This window comes from Botrytis cinerea, chromosome 12 (genome assembly GCF_000143535.2).
Source record: "Botrytis cinerea B05.10 chromosome 12, complete sequence".
NCBI classification, from domain to species: Eukaryota; Fungi; Ascomycota; class Leotiomycetes; order Helotiales; family Sclerotiniaceae; genus Botrytis; species Botrytis cinerea.
The window spans coordinates 1,012,870-1,031,731 of NC_037321.1; the positions used below are offsets into that span (position 1 = coordinate 1,012,870).

The 18,862-nt window shown below is 43.0% G+C and overlaps 7 protein-coding genes across 7 annotated transcripts; 5 read left to right on the top strand and 2 right to left on the bottom strand.

Annotated features, from left to right (window-relative positions):
* The first annotated feature begins 983 nt into the window (after window positions 1-983).
* On the top strand, window positions 984-4,080 carry BCIN_12g02950 (hypothetical protein). Its single transcript, XM_024696346.1, has 5 exons — window positions 984-1,257; window positions 1,388-1,789; window positions 1,858-1,983; window positions 2,034-2,114; window positions 2,170-4,080. Exons 2-5 carry the CDS (start codon window positions 1,391-1,393, stop codon window positions 3,646-3,648), a joined length of 2,085 nt encoding a protein of 694 aa, XP_024552154.1. The 5' UTR covers window positions 984-1,257; window positions 1,388-1,390; the 3' UTR covers window positions 3,649-4,080.
* A 1,006-nt stretch (window positions 4,081-5,086) lies between these two features.
* Window positions 5,087-6,214, bottom strand: BCIN_12g02960 (hypothetical protein). The gene is made up of 2 exons (XM_024696347.1): window positions 6,128-6,214; window positions 5,087-6,050 (listed from the first exon to the last, which is right to left on the bottom strand). The coding sequence occupies exons 1-2, from the start codon at window positions 6,142-6,144 to the stop codon at window positions 5,228-5,230; spliced, it is 840 nt and encodes a 279-aa protein (XP_024552155.1). The 5' UTR covers window positions 6,145-6,214; the 3' UTR covers window positions 5,087-5,227.
* Window positions 6,215-6,273: 59 nt separating this feature from the next.
* Window positions 6,274-7,680, top strand: BCIN_12g02970 (hypothetical protein). Its single transcript, XM_024696348.1, has 4 exons — window positions 6,274-6,436; window positions 6,513-7,008; window positions 7,097-7,236; window positions 7,313-7,680. Exons 1-4 carry the CDS (start codon window positions 6,335-6,337, stop codon window positions 7,424-7,426), a joined length of 852 nt encoding a protein of 283 aa, XP_024552156.1. The 5' UTR covers window positions 6,274-6,334; the 3' UTR covers window positions 7,427-7,680.
* A 742-nt stretch (window positions 7,681-8,422) lies between these two features.
* Window positions 8,423-9,732, top strand: BCIN_12g02980 (hypothetical protein). The gene is made up of 3 exons (XM_024696349.1): window positions 8,423-8,559; window positions 8,708-9,649; window positions 9,727-9,732. Exon 2 carries the CDS (start codon window positions 9,089-9,091, stop codon window positions 9,530-9,532), a length of 444 nt encoding a protein of 147 aa, XP_024552157.1. The 5' UTR covers window positions 8,423-8,559; window positions 8,708-9,088; the 3' UTR covers window positions 9,533-9,649; window positions 9,727-9,732.
* Window positions 9,733-9,742: 10 nt separating this feature from the next.
* BCIN_12g02990 (hypothetical protein) lies at window positions 9,743-11,391 on the bottom strand. The gene is made up of 3 exons (XM_001558117.2): window positions 10,943-11,391; window positions 10,315-10,825; window positions 9,743-10,242 (listed from the first exon to the last, which is right to left on the bottom strand). The coding sequence occupies exons 1-3, from the start codon at window positions 11,173-11,175 to the stop codon at window positions 9,871-9,873; spliced, it is 1,116 nt and encodes a 371-aa protein (XP_001558167.1). The 5' UTR covers window positions 11,176-11,391; the 3' UTR covers window positions 9,743-9,870.
* Window positions 11,392-11,927: 536 nt separating this feature from the next.
* Window positions 11,928-15,092, top strand: BCIN_12g03000 (hypothetical protein). The gene is made up of 4 exons (XM_024696350.1): window positions 11,928-12,592; window positions 12,642-12,748; window positions 12,831-14,361; window positions 14,424-15,092. The coding sequence occupies exons 1-4, from the start codon at window positions 12,170-12,172 to the stop codon at window positions 14,895-14,897; spliced, it is 2,535 nt and encodes an 844-aa protein (XP_024552158.1). The 5' UTR covers window positions 11,928-12,169; the 3' UTR covers window positions 14,898-15,092.
* Window positions 15,093-15,769: 677 nt separating this feature from the next.
* Window positions 15,770-17,733, top strand: BCIN_12g03010 (hypothetical protein). The gene has a single exon (XM_024696351.1). It carries the CDS (start codon window positions 15,924-15,926, stop codon window positions 17,400-17,402), a length of 1,479 nt encoding a protein of 492 aa, XP_024552159.1. The 5' UTR covers window positions 15,770-15,923; the 3' UTR covers window positions 17,403-17,733.
* The last annotated feature ends 1,129 nt before the right edge of the window (window positions 17,734-18,862 follow it).

Consider the following 18,862-nt stretch of genomic DNA (forward strand, 5'->3'; position numbering starts at 1 on the left):
ATAAGGCTGTTAAAATTTGTGTGTGAAAGCTCAACACATGACCAGATAATCGTATGTGAAGAAGGGACTTGCAGATTAAGTTGGCCTGATCTGTGCTGAACTATTCATCACTTCTACCACAATTTCTTGAATGAAGATGATATCAAGACAGTCCATATATAATCAATCTTCCATAGTCCTTCGAGTTCTTCACCGATCACAGGTGAACAATCTATAAGTTACTAACATAACTTGTAAACAAAACCACATGTTACTGTGAACATTGGTTGTATTTTATGTCTAAGACTCTAGAAGACGTGATCAGCAAATGTTTGTGTTATGCTTAACCACTGATTCCATTCTCACGCAAGTGCATTCACCATGTAACTCCGTACTCTCTGAGTTCCTTGCTTGTATAAGTCTATAATGCACGTACTCTTAGCTTTTGCAACGATACAAGGCACTTACATATACGCATTTGCTCTTAAAATGAAAGTGTGCCAAAGATAATAGCATGCACTGTATCGCCTGATGATTGGTGAGGTTCGTTCACGTGGGCCCACTTTCTATTCAAAGAGATTGTGGAAAGGGGTTCAGACGAGAATTCAATACAATGTCCTCGTTGTATTGTATGTAACCCAGGGCAACAGACTAATCTTTTCCAAATCAAACCACTACCAGTTTCCATTTCTACCATTCTAACTGGCCGTACAAATTACCCAATATTTCATTACCTCGGTTTTGCGTACGGGTTGTCTTCTAAACTTTCAAATTCCCCAATCAGCCAATACGGCTCCTCGCTTGATTCATTTCCCTTTTATTCTCAGCCTCCATTCACGGTTTGAATTCACTTACATATATTCTTGATCACATTGACTTGGTACCCACTTTATTTGGTTCCCATTCTCGATTCCGCTTCCTTTCCCTTGTTTTTAAAATCATCAACTACCCCACCCGAGGATTCCAGCTTCCTGTGAATCTAGAACCTCTTTCCTTCAATTTCAGATACAATTCAATACAAGAAAAAACAATCAATACAAAGTACAGAAAAGACGATACAAGTTCCACCAGATATTTTCCTGTTCGTTGCTTGTTGACTTGCTATCCTCTTTCTTGTCTACTTGTCATACTACACCATACCTTCTTTCTTGTCTACTTGTCATACTACACCATACCTTCTTTGAATATTCAACACGAGTTGCCGTATCTAGACTTACTTGCGCTTTCTTTGATCTGCAGATACTCAAAACCAATTTAAGTCTCGCACACCAGCGTGAAGTTAGTACAATATTTCATTCATTCATTCATATTCTTCCATATTAAGATTTTTACTCTTACCTTTTTTATCTCCCACCCAACTATATTCACCTTTACGAAAATATTGGCTGACTTTCGCATTCATTTCTAGAAGATGGATCAAGACGACAGTGATACTGAGTACGGTACTGGCGGGTATCCTGAGGAGCACGTCCGACAACCAATGTTGACAACTCCTCGGGGGCCCGCCGGTCCGTATAGGGCAATCTATAGTGACCTTGACGACATGCAAGAGACAAGACGCCGTCGAATCGATGAACGAATGGAGGCAGCCCATGAAGAGGGACGCTTGAGTGGTGCTCCCGATGATCCTGCCGATCAGCGAGAATTTATCAAAGACTTGTTCGAAGCGTTCAACTCTGTTGAAACCGAGGGCGATGATGCGATCATCGATAAACCAACCAAACATGGCAGATTGTCGCAAGCAGCCACTAAGTTTAAGGAAAATCGTTACCCGGCGTACGCGATAGAAGAAGTCTGCTGGGAGATTTTCGTAAGTATATCCCTAATCTTTTCTAGGCCTCGCTCATTTCAAAAATACTAATGAAAAAAAAAACACAGGAAAAGGCTAGAATTGTACAGATGGATGTGAAGCTCTTAGAAGCATTTCACGAGTCAAAGTTTGAGGGACCAATGATCCATACTTCGTTTGGTCAACGCTGGACAGCTATTTGTGGCGCCTGCACTGTAAGTACCCATTCAATGCTCCAAGAGATATAATCTAATCTATTTTACAGCGTTCTAAAGCCTTGTGCAAAATGTTATTGGACGCTCCATACCTCGAACGTTTCGTTAGTCATCCACAGGGAGAGCTGAAGGTAAACAATCTTATCCTTTCCTACTTTTTTGCTAGTGCTAACATATGGATTTTAGATGAAGCTCAATAACAAAAAGATCAACGCTCAGCGCGATGCGCAAAATGAGATTGGTCGGCAATTTTTGAGCAAAGGCGTCGGTCCCGAGGCGGCGGCTACAGCCTTAGCCAAATTGCTTCCTGAAGAGGCAGAGCCATATGACAAATATGCCCGCTTCAGCCCTCATCAAACTTCCGGTGGTAATGCAGCCGGTCCAAAGACGCCAATGGCCCCAGTTCGCATTCAGCCTGCTCGATCAGCTGTCACCAACTCAGCCAAGCGCAAGAAGACGTCAGAGTCCGAGGACGAAGATGAGTCTGAAGAGGACGATTACATTGACTCAGCAGTCAGATCTAATGCCAGACCAACTCTTCGAGCTCGCCGAGCGACTCTCAAGACCCCTACAAGATCCAATATCAACTACTCTGTTATGGACAAGACTCCGCAGACTAAAAAGACCAAAGGGCAACCGATCAATACACGCTCACGTCTCACCAGTATAACAACTCCTCTCAAGCCACAAGAAGTAGTGGAGGCAGAAGCTGAAGACGATTACAAAAAGACTATTTGCCGACTTCTTGGTCTCGACCCCAAGAATTCGAAAGTCATGGCCTACAGCCTTGAGGATCTCAGATGGTATGCAAGAGCATACAATGTCGACCATATGGAAACTGTATGGTCACATCCACAATGGCCTGATTATAAGGGTCTTGGACACGTTTTTAAGGACAAAAACGACAATCGTGTGGACCACTTTTCTATAATCATCAAGTCATTGATGCCGCTTGCTAAGCTTCGAGGAGATTACGTCGACGGCAAAGTGATGCCGCATAGAAATAAGACCTTCAAGCCTAAGTCACAGGAGGACCGTATGGCACTTGGTTCTGCTATGAATGCTGTGCGTTTTCACGCTGGATATCCTGCTCCCGTAAGTATTGAGTCTCATGGTACCCCGCAAATGATCGCAGACAACAACAATTTCAAGCCTCAAGCGCGTCAGCCCGTTGAATATCAACATTTTGATCACGGCTACTATCAACGTTCGAGTGCATATGATCAATCTGCCTCACAGTATTATCCCTATAGCCATAATCGCTCTCAGCATACCAGCCATCCATCTCAGCACGTTAGTCACTCACCTCACTTAGCTGCTACCACCAGTAGGGGCTATAATAATGGCTCGTTTCAACAGGGACATATGGCCAACCATCAATCATTCGCTACCAACCCGGGCTATAACTTCAACACTTTTGGTTCTATGGATGGTCTTGGATTCTCTGGTCCGACCCAGAATGGCTATGCCACTTCCTTCAGAAGTCATACTCCTAGCTACAACCCTAGTCATACTGTCCCAAGCAGTCCTTATACCACCCCTCAACTTGGTCATAGTGTTGGCCTCGTCTCACAAAGTCCGCATTTACCCAGTCTTGCTACTCATCATAGTGATAGCACATACCCAGACCCTGAAGATTGCTCTAATCAACAAACCCCGCAATAGATTCTAGCTTTAATCTTCAGTCATCGACTTGGTCTTTAGCTGGAATTTGCTCTCTTCATTCATCAACTTTTTAGTTTCTCAATTGCATTCTACATTTTTGCGGTCTATCATAGACAGCAACGAGTTCAGATGGCTTCTTTTAGTGCGTATTTGCACTGCTTTTCGACACATTTTTTCACTTTCTATCTTACGATTTTACGGACTCCATTTTACCTCGACTCGATATTGCCAAAGTGTTCAGCATATTACGGGTCATTGTGCATTCAACAACAGCACAATTCATACACTTATTTTCATTACGCCTGCTTCTTTCAGACTGTTATTGCAGTAACTTGACTCTATGGGTTCAGATATCGACTTTTTTAACACCACCATACATGCATTTCCTTTACTTTCTACTTCCGATCAACGCAATACTTATTGATGTCTGCATCATATGAGCTCCAGTAGCGAATATGTTATTTCTCGCAGAAGAGATATCCATCATCTGTAGTGTACCGCCCACTCTACCGTCTTGCATGATTCCATTCGACAATTGGACTTACTAAGCTCCAGTGCCAATCGGTTTATTGACGTCTCTTCCAAAAGTTTTCTTAATATTTCAACTGCAAGGAAAACGGATACACTGCAGCATAGATACATTCTGCATCACGCATACAGCGGAGTTTTCGGAAAATGATACCCAGGGATTTTTCACAGCAATTCACATTCGCATAGCATTTACGACATTTACGACACTTCTTCCTAGTACTGGCATGGTTCTACAATTATGGGCATTACATTGCAAGGTGTTGGCGGTCTTATCTCAGGTTCTTCTAGGATATAAGGCATAGTGATGGAGTTGGGAAAAGATACCCCTGAAAGCGTTTTTTCTGGTTCTTCAGCGGAATTTTCAATTTTCTCTTTAGTTATCATGGCTTTTCATTCATTAGACGTTGCATTCGTGCCTTTTGTCTGTCTTTAAAATTTCTTTGGATCATCGTTCCAATTGCTTGCAATGGAGGACATTCCTGTATTCTAGCTTTACTTTCTTTTGTCTGCGACCCTTTAAGGGCTTCAATCTTCAATGAGACTACGCGTTCTCGCCATTTTGAGTGCAAAACTGAAACCGTGATATGTGAATTGGTGATAGTGACTTTAGGAAATTGAATAGTGTCAATCTTTTTGAGTGTATTTATTATTATGACTCGTCAAAGTGTGGCATAGATGTGGTGAAGTCAAGCTTACCGAGATAAATGAATGACCTCTAATCTATTCATTATTTCTCTTCACTTCCTGGCACTTTTGTCGAGTCGACATTCTTTGGATCCTAATGAATACTGCACGACTGCTCTCATGCTTTTTCTTAAGACGAACGGGATCCAGATTGGACAGGAGAAACGATACGACCACTCCCTGTTCCTTTCTTTGTGCACAAGCTCTACACGTGGTGGTTTCATGCTCGAGAAAGTTTTCATCATGGTAGATTCTACAGGGCCGATTAGTAAGGTATCTTAAATCTATACTGTTTCACCAAAAGTCTATCGACTTTGTATATTCTATCGCGAAGTATCTATGTGCAAGTCTAAGCACCTCTCTTCTAGTTCACCAAAATCCCATATCGTTTATAGGGGAAGTTCTCTAAGGTCTCCAAATAATCACCCCATCCATCTCCCACGGTACCAACAACACCATCTTCCTTCAAGTTTCCTCCTTCTCCCGTCGATCCTGCCAGAACTTCTCCTTCTCTCCCCACAAACTCATTCTTTAATTCGGGATGCGGACACCACACTACTCTCATTCCTGCTCTTCTTCCACTTTCTACACCTGGTACAGAGTCCTCAAATACTAGACATTCTTCCGGTTTCACGGGCTCCTCCCCCTCTTCTAAACTCTGGTTTATGGTATCCAGTGCTAGCCGATAAATATCTGGAGCAGGTTTGCCGCGTCCTGGTCCAATTCGTGGATCATCTCCTAGAACTTTTCGGTGTGGAGGAAAGACTTCGAAAAGCGTTACGTGATTCAAAGTTTTGGCATCGTACATCTCCTGATGACTACTTGTCGCTAGGGCAATATGTAGCTTCCTTTCCTTCTCTCCTTCCTTTGCTGTTGATTTTGCATTCCTTAAATCTTCTAAAAGTTTTGTTATACCGGGTAACGGCATACAGGTTTTGAATAATTCTCGCTTGAGGGATTCTTGTTCTTCGATATACTGCTCACGGGAGATTGGTAGGTTGGCCCAACCAAAGAAAATTTCGCTGGCAGAAGCTGCGGGTCGACCTTGTAATTGTGCTTTTATGGACCAGGGGAGTGGTGGCCTGTTGTACTTTTCGAGGAGAGTGTTGGTGACGATAGAGTACTTGTCTTCGGAATCGAGGAGGAGTCCGTCCATGTCGAAGAGACATGCTCGGATTGGGGGGAAGCTGGCATGATGTTAGCTAGAGTTTTGCGGGAAAAGGGACAAAAAGAATGGGAAATGAGGTTCCAGTGTAAAACCTACTCTGTTCGAGGTGCCATATTTGTGGTATTGTGTTACGGCGCTGATGTCAATACAGTCCAAAGCTGTGGTAAGTGAAGTGTAGGGGTCAAGATGTTGGCGGGGTAAATATCACATGCGGTCAGTGCGGCCGATGCGGTACCCCTTCCGTTCATACATGCTCCACGCCAGCAGACCTTCCAGAATACAGCCCGGAATCATTCATTCATCATGACGACACGTACCGAAAAGTTTCAGCGCAAACCTCGCGACGCCGATGCCGAACCATCAGAAGCTGAAGAAATCCTAAGATTCTCTCCCGAAGAAGAAGCTGTACGTAGTACCCACACACCATTTTGCAATGCGCAACTGCATTATGTTTGCTGGTCGCTAATGACGTAAATGATAGTCTCTCCTCGCCGAATCCAACACACTAAAGGCCTCTGCCAATACTCTATTCTCCCAGAAAGCATACAAAGAAGCTATCGATACATACGAAAGCGCATTATCGACGTGTCCGAAATATTTAGAATATGAGAGAGCGGTATTGAAGAGTAATGTGGCGGCTTGCCATTTGAAATTAGAGGCGTGGAAGGAAGCTGCCAAAGCAAGTTCAGAAGCTTTAGATGGGCTAGAGAAGTTGCAGAAAGACGAGGCGCCGGACAAGAAGAAAGATGAGAATAGGGAAACAGAAAAGGAGGAGGTGAAAGAAGAGGAAGAAGCGGACGAGGAAATCATCAGTGAGGGAGCTACAAAAGCGGAGGATACTAGAGGAAAGAATATTGATGACGCGAAAGAGAGTCGAGCAAATGACATTGAGAGAATAAGAGCCAAAGCTTTGATGAGAAGAGCGAGGGCTAGGAGTGAACAGGACGGATGGTCTACTTTAGCTGGTGCTGTGGAAGGTACAGTTGTTTATCTCTTTCCTTCATTGGCAACGTCTCATGCTGGTACACCAAGTTCTGCTCTAACATATCACACCCCGCACTCTAGATTACAAACTCCTTTCAACCTTTACCAACCTCTCCGCCATTGATCGCAAAACAGTTGAAACACAACTTCGCGTCCTACCACCAAAAAGTAAAGCAGCTCAAGATAGAGAAATGGGCGAGATGATGGGAAAATTAAAACAGGTTAGTTTGATTTATTCTTGTAAGTCCTGCTTATTTTTGTTCATAGAAGCTTACGATTGGGGATGTGACATTGTAGTTCGGGAATGGCATATTAAACCCATTTGGATTATCTACAGACAATTTTCAGATGGTTAAAGATGAGAAGACTGGTGGGTATAGTATGAATTTTAACCAAGGAGGGAATTCATAACTACAACTTTGTGGTTCCAAGATAGGATTAGAGGTCACACCATAGTTATATGTCTACCCCGAGAGTAAGTATGCCTGGGTAACTATATTCGAGACTTACATCCTATATCCTTACATTTTGAAGCAGCTGGCATGTACGAGGAAAATGAATTCTGATAATGGCCTCATCACACCGCATCTTCGCCTAACACAACAAATCCTCTCGGGCGTGCTTCGTGTGCCCATTCGATAACAAGAATATTAATCGGATTCACAAGGTTTACACCATGCGTATCTTTGCGCTACATATATTGATTTCCCATGATACCCTTCGTTAAGTCCACAATGTCACTTGTATAGACGAATGCATACCACGTTGTATGCTCAATACTCTTACTCGAAAATATCCCCCACGAATCGATCCCCCCACATGTTCTTAGTTCTCTCCTTTTATTCGCTTATATCCATTCCGATCTCCATTTTGGCCATTTCAAAGGTAATATCACGTACAAAATATGGCCTCGAATAAGGTTAAACAAACCAACCCGTTAATTAATACCGCCCTATGATTTCTCCACGATCTCTTACTTTTCCACTTCATCCCTTCTTCCTTTGTAAGCTACAGACTAATCGAAAATGTAGCGAGTCTCAAATACACTTCCAGTGTACAAGGTTAGAGATAAGGAGTCTTAGACACTCTTGTCTTACTGTGCCATCGTTCCATATTGCACAGATTCCTCATTGTTTCACGGAAGGAGAGCTCATTTTTAACTTTTTCTTTTCGTTCTTCATTGACATTTGATAGCTCTTGCTAGCTCTAAATTAGTTCCGAGATCGAGACATGTTTATCTGTTTCACGCTAGATTTTAGTACGACCTTTTCCCATCTATGAAGGAAAGAATAAGCCGTCGCGAGAAATCTGGATCTGACAATTACAAGGAGAAACAGCATCACGATATAAATATCCCCTGCATATGCATGCACCTCCCTTTATACATATCACTTCTCTCTCCTATCAGATCATCGCTTGCAGAAGACCTACAGGAAATCAATTTTACTCCCCAAAAAGTTATCAATTATATATTCAACTAAGGGTTGAAGTGTTCTGCGATGAATTCTACAATCTTCAAAATTATTTTCTATCCTTGCTTATTAGTAGGTCTTATTTATCTCTTTTTATTCATGAAATAACATAATTTTACGATTTCATTCCACATCCACTATATCCCAGCTTCAATTTAAACTCTTCGACTCCTGCCATAAGTTTGCCTTCTCTCTTCACGATCTTGACGTCTAGATCTAGATCTATTTCCCATTTCCCATCTATCATTTCCCCAACTCCAACTTTAAATCAACAATTTACTCACAATCCATCGAAACCAACGGAACTGAAACCAACCTAAATCCCACGACGTCATAATTCTTCCTCCTTCTTCCAAACGAAACCCCTGACAGCCCCACCGCTACCCCCCGGATCATCACATGAAAATGATCTGTGCGTTTTTTGTTTAAATAGGATACAGAAGTACCATCGAATTCCTCAAATCCCATCATTGAAGTTTTTCGTCCACAGTCTACGGTTCTCTCGATAGTGCGAGTATTATACACATATCCAAAGATACACACATACAGATATAGAGAGCTGCAAAAACAGGAAGAAACAGATATCAACAAGGAACGGAAAATGTCTAACTTCCAACTCCTCACAAAACCAACTCCCTTGAGTGGAGAGGCTCACCGAAAATCTCCTCCGCTCTCTTTTACACCCTCTCTTGCGCCCTCTTACTCGACTTCTAAATCTACATCTAAATCTCATTCCTCGTCTTCACCATCTTCTTCGACCCTCCGTCCCACCTTCCGTCCCCTCTACAAAACCCTCTCACTTTCCTACCGATATCCCTCCTCCGCCAACGATTCCTCTTCCACAAACAACACATCCGCCACATCTACAACTTTTACCATCCTGCTCTCCATCTACAAAGTCATCGATCTGTTAGCTCGACGTTTGGCGTTTGAATTCGCGCTGTTCATGTTAGGGGGCGGGTTTAATCTCATGCTTTTACTGTTGTGGCCTGGGTGGATACCGATTCTGGGGGTGGTGGGAGGTGTGTGGTGGGTTTGGGGTTGAGGGGTTGGGGAAAGTGGAACTTTGGTATTGAGATAGGGGAAAGAAGGGTTCTAAAAGGGGAGCTCATTGCGGATGGGTAAAAGAGGAGGAAATTAAAGGAAACTTCCAGAGAATGGGGTAAGAGATAACGAGAATTTGTTTATGTGTTTATTTTATTATTTTGTTTTGAAAGCTAATTCTTCGTTTCTATCCAGGTTTCATATTCCTACCTGTTTTAAGGCTTTCAAGTCTATCCCTCGATGTATTCATCCAAAACGCTCCAGGTCCCGAAACAATTATACAAGTTCTATAGACCTCCGCATTTCCAATTTGTACCACTAGAACCACGAAGCATTCCCCTAGGAAAAGAAGAATGCGTTTCCGCCAGCATCCCTCTTAACTTCGGTCTGGTAGTCCTTCTCAGGGTTGAACTCTTGCCATACGCTAGCTGGATAGATATGTTTATTCCTCTCATACCATCTGCGATCCACTACTTTTGTAAAAGTTGGGTCATCGCCAAATCCCTCTAAATCTTCGACTTTCGTTGTGGGGGTCTTGGTACCACTCGAAGCAGAAGGCCGCGAGAGTGGGTTATATGATTCGGGGATAGGGGAATCGGTATCAAGAGGAGTAATTGAGGCGGTAGGAGGCGGTGAAGAACTATGAGAAAAGAGGACTTGGCTGTTAGGTCCGAGGGTATGGTTTATGATGAAGTAGTAGAAATCATAGTGCTAGAAATCAATATAATCAGCATTGTTTCCAATACATACCCAAATATTCACAAAAATAGCAAGGCAACTTACATGAGGAATAATCAGCCCCCCTCTAACCAACATCAAATCATCTACACCGACTCTCGCCCACTCTCTATTACTGTTCGCCTTCTCTCCAACCCCTAATTCGGCTCCAACTTTCCTACTCCTATCCAAGAAAACCCAAATGAAATCTCCTTTCTTCACCCTCGCTACTCCACCTGGTATATTCGTCCCATCATAGAATACAAATGGAATTGCGATCTCTGTTCCCTTGACCGCTTCTTGGATTGCCAGAAACTCTTTCCGTAATGATTCTCGCGTTTGCGCTTCTTTCAACAATGCCGATTTAGTCAGAGTTTTGGGGACGAACGAAACGCTAGAATTGACGCCTATTTTCTTCTTCTTGTTTGGAATATCTGGAGTTGCGGATCGTGAAGGGTCGGACTCGGTATTTTCTCCTCCTTCTTCGTCGTCGACTCCGAATGATAATTTGGGTGTTCCCGCTTTCTTCTTCTTTTTCTTCAGGGGGCCAGATTGAGGGTCGGTGGGCGTGGAGGCACTGTACTAATGCTATTAGTCCTATTCGTAATATTTGAGATGGGCCATTCATCTCGCGCATCTTAATCTCTTCTTCATCCCTCAAACCCAAGCGCAAAAGAAAGAGAAATAAACTCACCCGTCGCCCACAGGTGTGCTCGCTCCACTCCTTCCGCTTCCAATCTCTTGCGCATCCCTCTCCTTCATCTCTACTGCCTCCGCTCTGCGCTTGCGAAAATCAGACAGCTTGACCAATCCCACGGTTTGCGTGCTGAGAACATCTTCGACGGTTTTCGATTGCGATGTGAAGCGCGACTGTGGATTTGGCGTTGCGGTGCGCGACGGAGGTTCGGAGGGTGGATTGGAAGACATGTTTATGGGGATGCAAATTATATTGTGAGGGAGGAATCTGAGACGGTCTGGATCTTGAGAAAATACTAGGTAGAGGTGGATGGTGACTCGAGATGTGGCTGTAGTGTTTGTGGCTGGTGTTGCTGGTGTGGCGTGCTCGTGTTACTGGAGAAATGCGCTTAGTCAGACATACCTAAGTAGGTACGCGCGGTACGGCACGCGCGTAGGTACATGGTCGAGAAAAGTCACGGGAGACTCGGCAATATTATCCGAACCTCCGACGTCATTTGTCGAATTGAATTGACTGATTGGAGTAAAAGGTGTAAGTCACTAAGAACTTGCTTGCAGAGAATGTCACCTGTCTACCTTGCCCACCACCCTGTCTACTACCTAGCACAAACAATCTACATCTACATCTGCACACGCCTGCATACCAAGTATGTATATACACATCTATTATATACCTCTACGCATATACACGCATGTATGTATGGTGGAATATTTATCAACATGGCAGACATAGCATCAAATGGGCATAGAGTTCCCCCGGGACCCTTATTGCCAAGACTAGCAGAGCCGTTGCGAATCCAGGGAAAAAGCCACTTCAGATATGAACAACCAACAATAACCAAGGTTTCTTCTTTCTTTCCTCTCCTTTGTCTTCTTCCACCCAGTTATTTATATTAAATCAGCCTTAAAATCGGCAAACTTATGCGTTGCCAAGATTTTAAACATAACTTGGCAAAAGCTTGATCTTCATCCTGGTATTTTCAGCGTCATAACCATCTCGAGCCCCTCCACCAGGTGCTCCAATCATCCAAATTCATCGAATCCGAATGCGACGTTATATCAAAAACAGGTAAATGGCGTAGAAAGAGAAAGAGTAGTACGAATCCATCACGAAACCTTACTAAAATCTTCACTCCGATGTTACTTTAAATAACATTTTTTCTTAATTGACAATATAATAACTATCGACTGACCCCCTCTTCTCTTGTCTTTTCTTTGCTTCACCATGACATTCTATCAAACTCTGGAAGCCATTGTAACTTTATTCATACAGCTGTTTGTGATCTTTCCATATAGTGCTTTAACGATTAGACGGCAGCGAGAATTGATACCAAAGAATAAACAATCGATTGAAGATACCGCACATTCCGAAAAGAAAGATTCAGAAAGAAAACCAGGAGCTATGATCTCCGATAAAGTTCACAAGCTCTGTACGAGCCAGGAGACGGTCTCCTCATTACTCGCAAAGGATCCTACTATGGCACCGGGTGATGCTTGGAAGCAATTGTATGGGGGGCATGCGGCAGGTGAGAAAGAGAGCAAGAATGAGGCTAGGAGACATCGCGATACAATTACACCAGAAGATTTGCAGAGAGCTTTGGAATGTGGGAATTGGGGCCCAACTCAACCAAGTGAACTCTTTCTGAAGGTAAAAGGTCTTTATCTGATAATTCGAGACCACTGTTAACAATCGGCAGATGTATCATGATGCGTTATGTACTCTAGACAATAGCGTAAGCAATTGCATGGTCAGTCCGCCATTGATGGGAAGTTCTGGTGTTATGCCATTGAGTGTTATTTCAGTGTATGTACCACTCAATCTTCCTGCAATTATATCAGGCGACCTCTCTTTTTCAATAAATATTCTAACAAGAGAACGCATTTAGGGTACCGGACATCATGCGACATATGTCCAATCTCATCGTTCGAGCTGAGAAAGAAGTTATTCTAGCAACAAATTATTGGCAGAATTCGGTAGCCTCGAAATATATTACAAATGCCATGAGGGAGCTTTCTAGAAGAGCTGGTGAGAGAGGGGAGAGGATAGTATTCAAACTACAATATGATAGAGGAAGTCCAAAACAATTGCTCGACAATCATTACTTCGTCCCGGAGAAGGAATATCTAGGCAAAGCTGTTGCTCTTCCTGCTGCAGAAGACATCCCAAATATCGACCTCCAGGTCATGAATTATCACAGACCTATGCTCGGAACATTCCATTGCAAATACATGGTTGTGGATAGAAAATTCGCTGTCCTCCAAAGCAACAATATTCAGGACAACGACAACATGGAAATGATGACACATTTGGAAGGACCAATCGTTGATTCGCTTTATGACATGGCTTTAATTTCTTGGCATAAGAAGTTTGAGCCACCATTGCCAAGTCATAATTCTCCTGCAGTTCAAGGAGGACTGAGATCATTTGAAAACAAAGGTCACAATGAAATTTTCGATCAAAATGGAGCAATTAGGGGTCACTCAGCTGTGCTACACCCAGAAAGAATGCAGACACAATCAGCTTACTCATATGAGCCTCGAGCTTCAAATCAGCCTGGTTATGTTCGCCCCGAGTCTACAGTCGATGGCAATGTAGCTACAGGACCCTCAACGAATGAGAGTGTCACACACCCTATTGGAAATTCTAACAGCACAGAAGACCTTCGCAACGGAGTCAGACAGATCCAACTAGATGGCGATCAAAATACTCATCATGAATTTGAAGGCAAAGATCTCAAAACCACAGAAATGATGGCCGAAAACGCAAGAGCAATTGCAACGACAGGAGATGCCGAACACATTGTTCACACCAAAAATAGCGAGAAAAAAGAGCCTGTTTTACCTGAAAACGGCACTCTTGCTCAGCATGGAGTTAATGGGCCCGATATGGAGACTCAAGAATTTCTGAGTAATGGAATTCAAGTAATTCCTCAATCACAAATCGAACACCCCTCGTCATCTATGAATCTTCTCCCAGAACACACGACGGATGACCCCCATTACGATGAAGATATCGCTGGCGAAGTGGCTCGAGTTCAAACTGCAGTATCTCCCAAGAATGGAGAAACCAGAGTGGAAGCTGTCACTCGTCATCTCAACCACACTAAGAATCCAGGTTTCAAAGGAAATGCACCAGATTGTGCACCACAAGAGGAAATGACTCCTTACATACCCCACCCAGTCCATGAACCATTCCCCATTGCTATGGTTTGTCGTGAACCATATGGATCCCCAAATCATAGTTCTGTGTATAATCCTCAAAACGAGGTGTGGCTTTCTGCATTGAGAAATGCTACCAAGAATGTTTTTATCCAAAGTCCAACACTTAATGCTGAGCCTTTGGTTCCGGAAATTATCAATGCGTGTGAGAGGGGTATTGATGTTTATTGCTATATCTGTCTGGGTTATAATGATACTGTAAGTTCTCTACACTCACATTTCGAACAATTCAGTGGGAGGTTTCTAATCAATGACTCTAGGGTGAACTCCTCCCCATGCAAGGCGGTACCAACGAAATGATCGCCCACAAAATGTACACCACACTCTCTGACGCCGGAAAACAACATCTCCACTACTTTTTCTACGTGGGCAAAGACCAAACCACCCCCTTGGTAGCAAAAAAGAAGCTTCGCGATTGCCACATCAAAGTGATGATCGTAGATGAACATATCGGTATTCAAGGCAATGGAAATCAAGATACACAGAGTTGGTTCCATAGTCAGGAAATTAATGTTATGATTGATAGCGCGATGGTGTGTAGAGGATGGATTGATGGGTTGAGGAGAAATCAAAATACGCATTTGTATGGCGAGGTGGGGAAGAGTGATGGGATTTGGAGGGATGATAGGGGAGAGGAGGCGAAGGATGTTATTGGAGTTGATCCCGGGAGGTTTAGTTGGGCGAAGGGGTTTTTGGGCGCGATTAATAGGGTTAGGGGGACGGGAGATTTTTAGTTTGAGGGGGGCGAGAGATACGGTTGAAGATGAGTATGAGGACGAGGAGTAGGAGGAGGTAAAGGAGGAGACAAGTGATGAATTGCATTTCTTTCGGTGTTCGGAGGGGATTTCTATTCGGTATGGAGTTTTATGATACGTACACGCATTTATGAGTATGAATGAAGAATGAAATATAATAACATCTTATCTACATTAATCATAAACAACATCGTCTTAATCCTGTAATATCCTCACACGAATAGTATATATAGATACTATAGAGCGATTTGAAAACTAGCTAGGTAGGTAGTACATACCTGACAACAAAGACTACCAATACAACTTCTCTCGTCAAAAAGCGCAACTCACAATCATTTACACAAGTTTAAGAAAGCACTGTTGTGTTTGGATTTCTTGTGGTGAGAATCAGAGCGCTTGTTTTTTTGCTTGGGTTTGTGGAATTGGACGGGAGGCTTGAGGGAGGGAGGGAGGGAGGGGTGGGTGGAGTGGAGTGGAGTGGAGTGATGTTGAGACTTGGAGGTGGCGATTTGTTTGTAGGAAGGGGTTTTCGTAAGGGTGGTTCATTTTGCTGACTCGTCTCCCCTCTGAAGGAAGCGACTACTACAACATATTAATTTTACTGTCGTATGTAAAAAATGGGTGGTCAGCATTTCTTTCATCGCGTAGTCACAGAATAATTGCTAAACACCGTCGAAATTAGAAAAGGCAAAGGCGTGTAAGGAAGGTGGGAACTGAAAGTCTGGAATAGGCTAATATGAAGTAGAAGGAGCGGATTTGATTCACATCACATAGGCACTGGCTCGGCTTGACTTAGTCAAGAGCAGGATGAATCAATGCTGCTCTTTCTATCAAACAATCACACCTCTCATGTTCTAAACATTCCTGTTGTCTGTGTATTCTAGAGATTCTCATTACATTTCCCTGATCCGAATAGAAATTCCCCAAGTACATAATCTTTCACGCTTAGACTTCTGTTCCACATCCCGTTTCTTTCCAAAGGAACTGGAATATCTCAACACGACCATGAAATTACTTGATATATATCGAGATGTCCTAACTATGATTGTCGAGGATCTTCACGAAAGCTATTCGCCGTTCGAACTTGATCAGAGCGTGTATAGTCTGGCACTAACATGCAGACAATTTTACCGAATGTGCGAACCTCTTCTCTGCTCCCGATACAACAACAAAGACCATGACATTGGCAGGGTCAGTAAATTTATTAGAATGCTCATATCGCGGCCAGATCGATGGCCTGACTTCAAATTCGTTTCGATTGGGTGGGATTACGGATGGGATCACAGATACTTCGGTATTTTCTTGACTAGAGATGAACACATTGATATGCTCGCAGATGTTCCGTTCTTGAAAACTAAAATAGATCTACTCCCAGCCGAACTTCACAGGTTACAGAACCGGACAGATGGCAAGATTAGAGAGGAAGAGAAAAGAGAGCCTCACACAACATATGTGACGGATCTTGCAGAAGCATTCAAACGACTACTAGACGTGGGTGATCCTCAGACCTACGCTACGTTACTGGTATACATGTTCAATATTCTGAGCCTTTACATACAAAAGCTCCATATTAAGATAAATGGTTCGGAAGGAATAAGTTCAAGTTTTTGGCGCTCAGAAATCTTCACAGAGGCAAATTCTCTCAAGTTCGTCTCACTTGAAGAGCTTCACTACGTTGCTGTGGATTCCTGGGAATCAATGCCGAGAGAGGTCGTTGCCACAACAACACTACGTTTAGAAGAGCTCGATATCTTGATGAAAATACCTACCCTGAAGAAGTTGAAGGTCGATGGCTTTGCATTCGAATCAGAGTGGCTCTATATTTGGGTCGAGAGACCGAGATCGTGTGCGGTGGAATCTCTAGATCTCATGTATAACTTTAATGTCAAATTTGTACAGTGGGAAATCTTCTTGGCCGTATTCAAGAAGTTAAAGCATTTCTCATACTATGGAAATTCAAGGGATTTAAATCGTGGAGGAAGGCGGCGCAATGTTGCTTCAGTCACTCGCCATTTTCTTGGCAGTCTTATGGAAGGCATCTTTTTGCATAGAAATAGCTTGGAATCTCTATCTTTGACGGGAATCCATAGGTCGGTATATGACCATAAGTACCTCGAAATATCGACTACCCCTGGCTTTACACAGTTGTTTTGTTTGAAGCACATGAAGATACAGCTGGATTTATTGGTCGGTGTGGAGGGTAATTCGGTTGGTTTCCAATTACATGAACTTCTGCCGGAATCGCTAGAGACTCTGGAATTGTGGTCTCAAACTAGCATTGAATACATGACTCTCACCGAGAACTTATCTGGGTTGATGATACATAAAAAGAAATTTCCAGGTTTTTCATTGAGAGAGGTGAAATTCGGATACGCGGTCGAGAAACTTCAGGTTGAGGAGACTTGGAAAAATAATTTGATCAAGGATCTTGGGGAGAATGGGATTCATTTGATGTTTGTTGGTCTTTCAAGAGAAGATGTTTGATGGGTCCATAAACCCGAGAGTTCTAGCTTGTTGAACGGACAGAGTATGGGAAGATGGAGCATAAGCTAAACTATCGTACGAAGTATGGATAAAAAGAGCATAACTCAGAGAATTATGGATGAAAACAACATAGATAGAGGCATTGTGGGTGGTAAAAGGCCTGCGGCTAGAAGAGATATAGATAAGGAGGGAGTATAATGGCACACTTCTGCCACATAATTATCAAACCTCAATGTCTCCCATGACAGAGCCTTTCAAATTCTCCAGCATATCGTTAATGTCAAAAAAACAAAGGAGCACGGTGAAATCCTTCATGGTGTGATCTATCTCAAGCGGCTGTGACGGAGCTAGCGAGAAAAAGGGGTTGGAAGGTTTCCTGTCAACTTACTTGATAGGGAAATGCGTGAAAATTGAGTTATCTCTTAACTCCTGGTCCTTTTTGTAGGCCCTTGATTGATATCGAGTCATGAGATTCATTTATTGCTTTAAAGACATTCGTTCCGGAAATCATGTCCTCGGAATGCATCTCATCTCACTCATCGTGTATTTGTAAAGCACTCTGCTATATTTCCTCGTTTCTTTACATGATTTCTCCAAACGCCTGTCTGAGAAATTTTATAGTGAGAGAAGAAAATGTAGACCAAATGAACTAGAGAAGGAGAGAAAATCGCTTGTGTATTGGTGATGCTAGGAGCTAAAGAGCTATGTAAAGACTGACAAAGGAATGTGACGATGCCTGTTCTCTGGTTGTGAATTTAGAAGATAATGTTTAGTGATTGATAGACCAGTCCTCAAAAGAGCGTGTATATGTGAGATGAAATGAAATGAAATCAAACGAATCAGCATATGTGTATCTTGAAGAAATCCCACGGGTCCCTCTCCAAGATCATGGACGATTGAATTTCTGCCCTGGTGTCTGCCCCAGAATTTGCCGCAATCGAGCTTCGCGATTTCAGCGGCTATTCGGGTTCAAAACACAAAAGCTACGATTCTACCGCTCCCAATTTCTTTTTATCAAACACAGTGGAGAGTAGCTCTCCGTGTCTTTGATAGGTTTTCGATGAGTCCTCTGTCTCGTGACAGTCATATAATTGTTATCTCTCTTGTTTTCCAACCTGGATGCTGGAACTTGTCATCCCAAATGACCAATTCAAGACATCCAACCCCTTGATATACACCAGTGCTTTCAGTGTTTTGAAGAATTAAAGCATTCTTCCTACTCTTACCAGGAGTTTAAATGTTGACTAGCAGGACCTTTGAGTGAGATGCATTACATTCGTTCGTAATCAAGTTCCATTCCCGGACGAATTGATTGTACGTATAGTGATAGGGTCGCCCTTCGCTCTCGAAGTGTGCCCTCCTTGCGGCATAATCTGGGGCTGCATCCTCAGGGCAATCCCAAAAAATTGACGGGATTTCATGGCCGCAGACTTCCAAAGTTGGCCCTGAGAGCTTAACAT

Excerpts from the sequence above, each read along its gene's own strand:
- BCIN_12g02950 (XM_024696346.1), top strand. The coding sequence starts at position 1,391 with ATGGATCAAGACGACAGTGATACTGAGTACGGTACTGGCGGGTATCCT. Across the intron at positions 1,984-2,033 it reads CTATTTGTGGCGCCTGCACT|CGTTCTAAAGCCTTGTGCAA; the intron begins GTAAGTACCCAT and ends TCTATTTTACAG. Across the intron at positions 2,115-2,169 it reads ATCCACAGGGAGAGCTGAAG|ATGAAGCTCAATAACAAAAA; the intron begins GTAAACAATCTT and ends TATGGATTTTAG.
- BCIN_12g02970 (XM_024696348.1), top strand. The coding sequence starts at position 6,335 with ATGACGACACGTACCGAAAAGTTTCAGCGCAAACCTCGCGACGCCGAT. Across the intron at positions 6,437-6,512 it reads TCTCTCCCGAAGAAGAAGCT|TCTCTCCTCGCCGAATCCAA; the intron begins GTACGTAGTACC and ends CGTAAATGATAG. Across the intron at positions 7,237-7,312 it reads TGATGGGAAAATTAAAACAG|TTCGGGAATGGCATATTAAA; the intron begins GTTAGTTTGATT and ends GTGACATTGTAG.
- BCIN_12g02980 (XM_024696349.1), top strand. The coding sequence starts at position 9,089 with ATGTCTAACTTCCAACTCCTCACAAAACCAACTCCCTTGAGTGGAGAG.
- BCIN_12g02990 (XM_001558117.2), bottom strand. The coding sequence starts at position 11,175 with ATGTCTTCCAATCCACCCTCCGAACCTCCGTCGCGCACCGCAACGCCA. Across the intron at positions 10,826-10,942 it reads AGCACACCTGTGGGCGACGG|TGCCTCCACGCCCACCGACC; the intron begins GTGAGTTTATTT and ends GCATTAGTACAG. Across the intron at positions 10,243-10,314 it reads GGGGGCTGATTATTCCTCAT|CACTATGATTTCTACTACTT; the intron begins GTAAGTTGCCTT and ends ATTGATTTCTAG.
- BCIN_12g03000 (XM_024696350.1), top strand. The coding sequence starts at position 12,170 with ATGACATTCTATCAAACTCTGGAAGCCATTGTAACTTTATTCATACAG. Across the intron at positions 12,749-12,830 it reads CCATTGAGTGTTATTTCAGT|GGTACCGGACATCATGCGAC; the intron begins GTATGTACCACT and ends GAACGCATTTAG. Across the intron at positions 14,362-14,423 it reads GTCTGGGTTATAATGATACT|GGTGAACTCCTCCCCATGCA; the intron begins GTAAGTTCTCTA and ends CAATGACTCTAG.
- BCIN_12g03010 (XM_024696351.1), top strand. The coding sequence starts at position 15,924 with ATGAAATTACTTGATATATATCGAGATGTCCTAACTATGATTGTCGAG.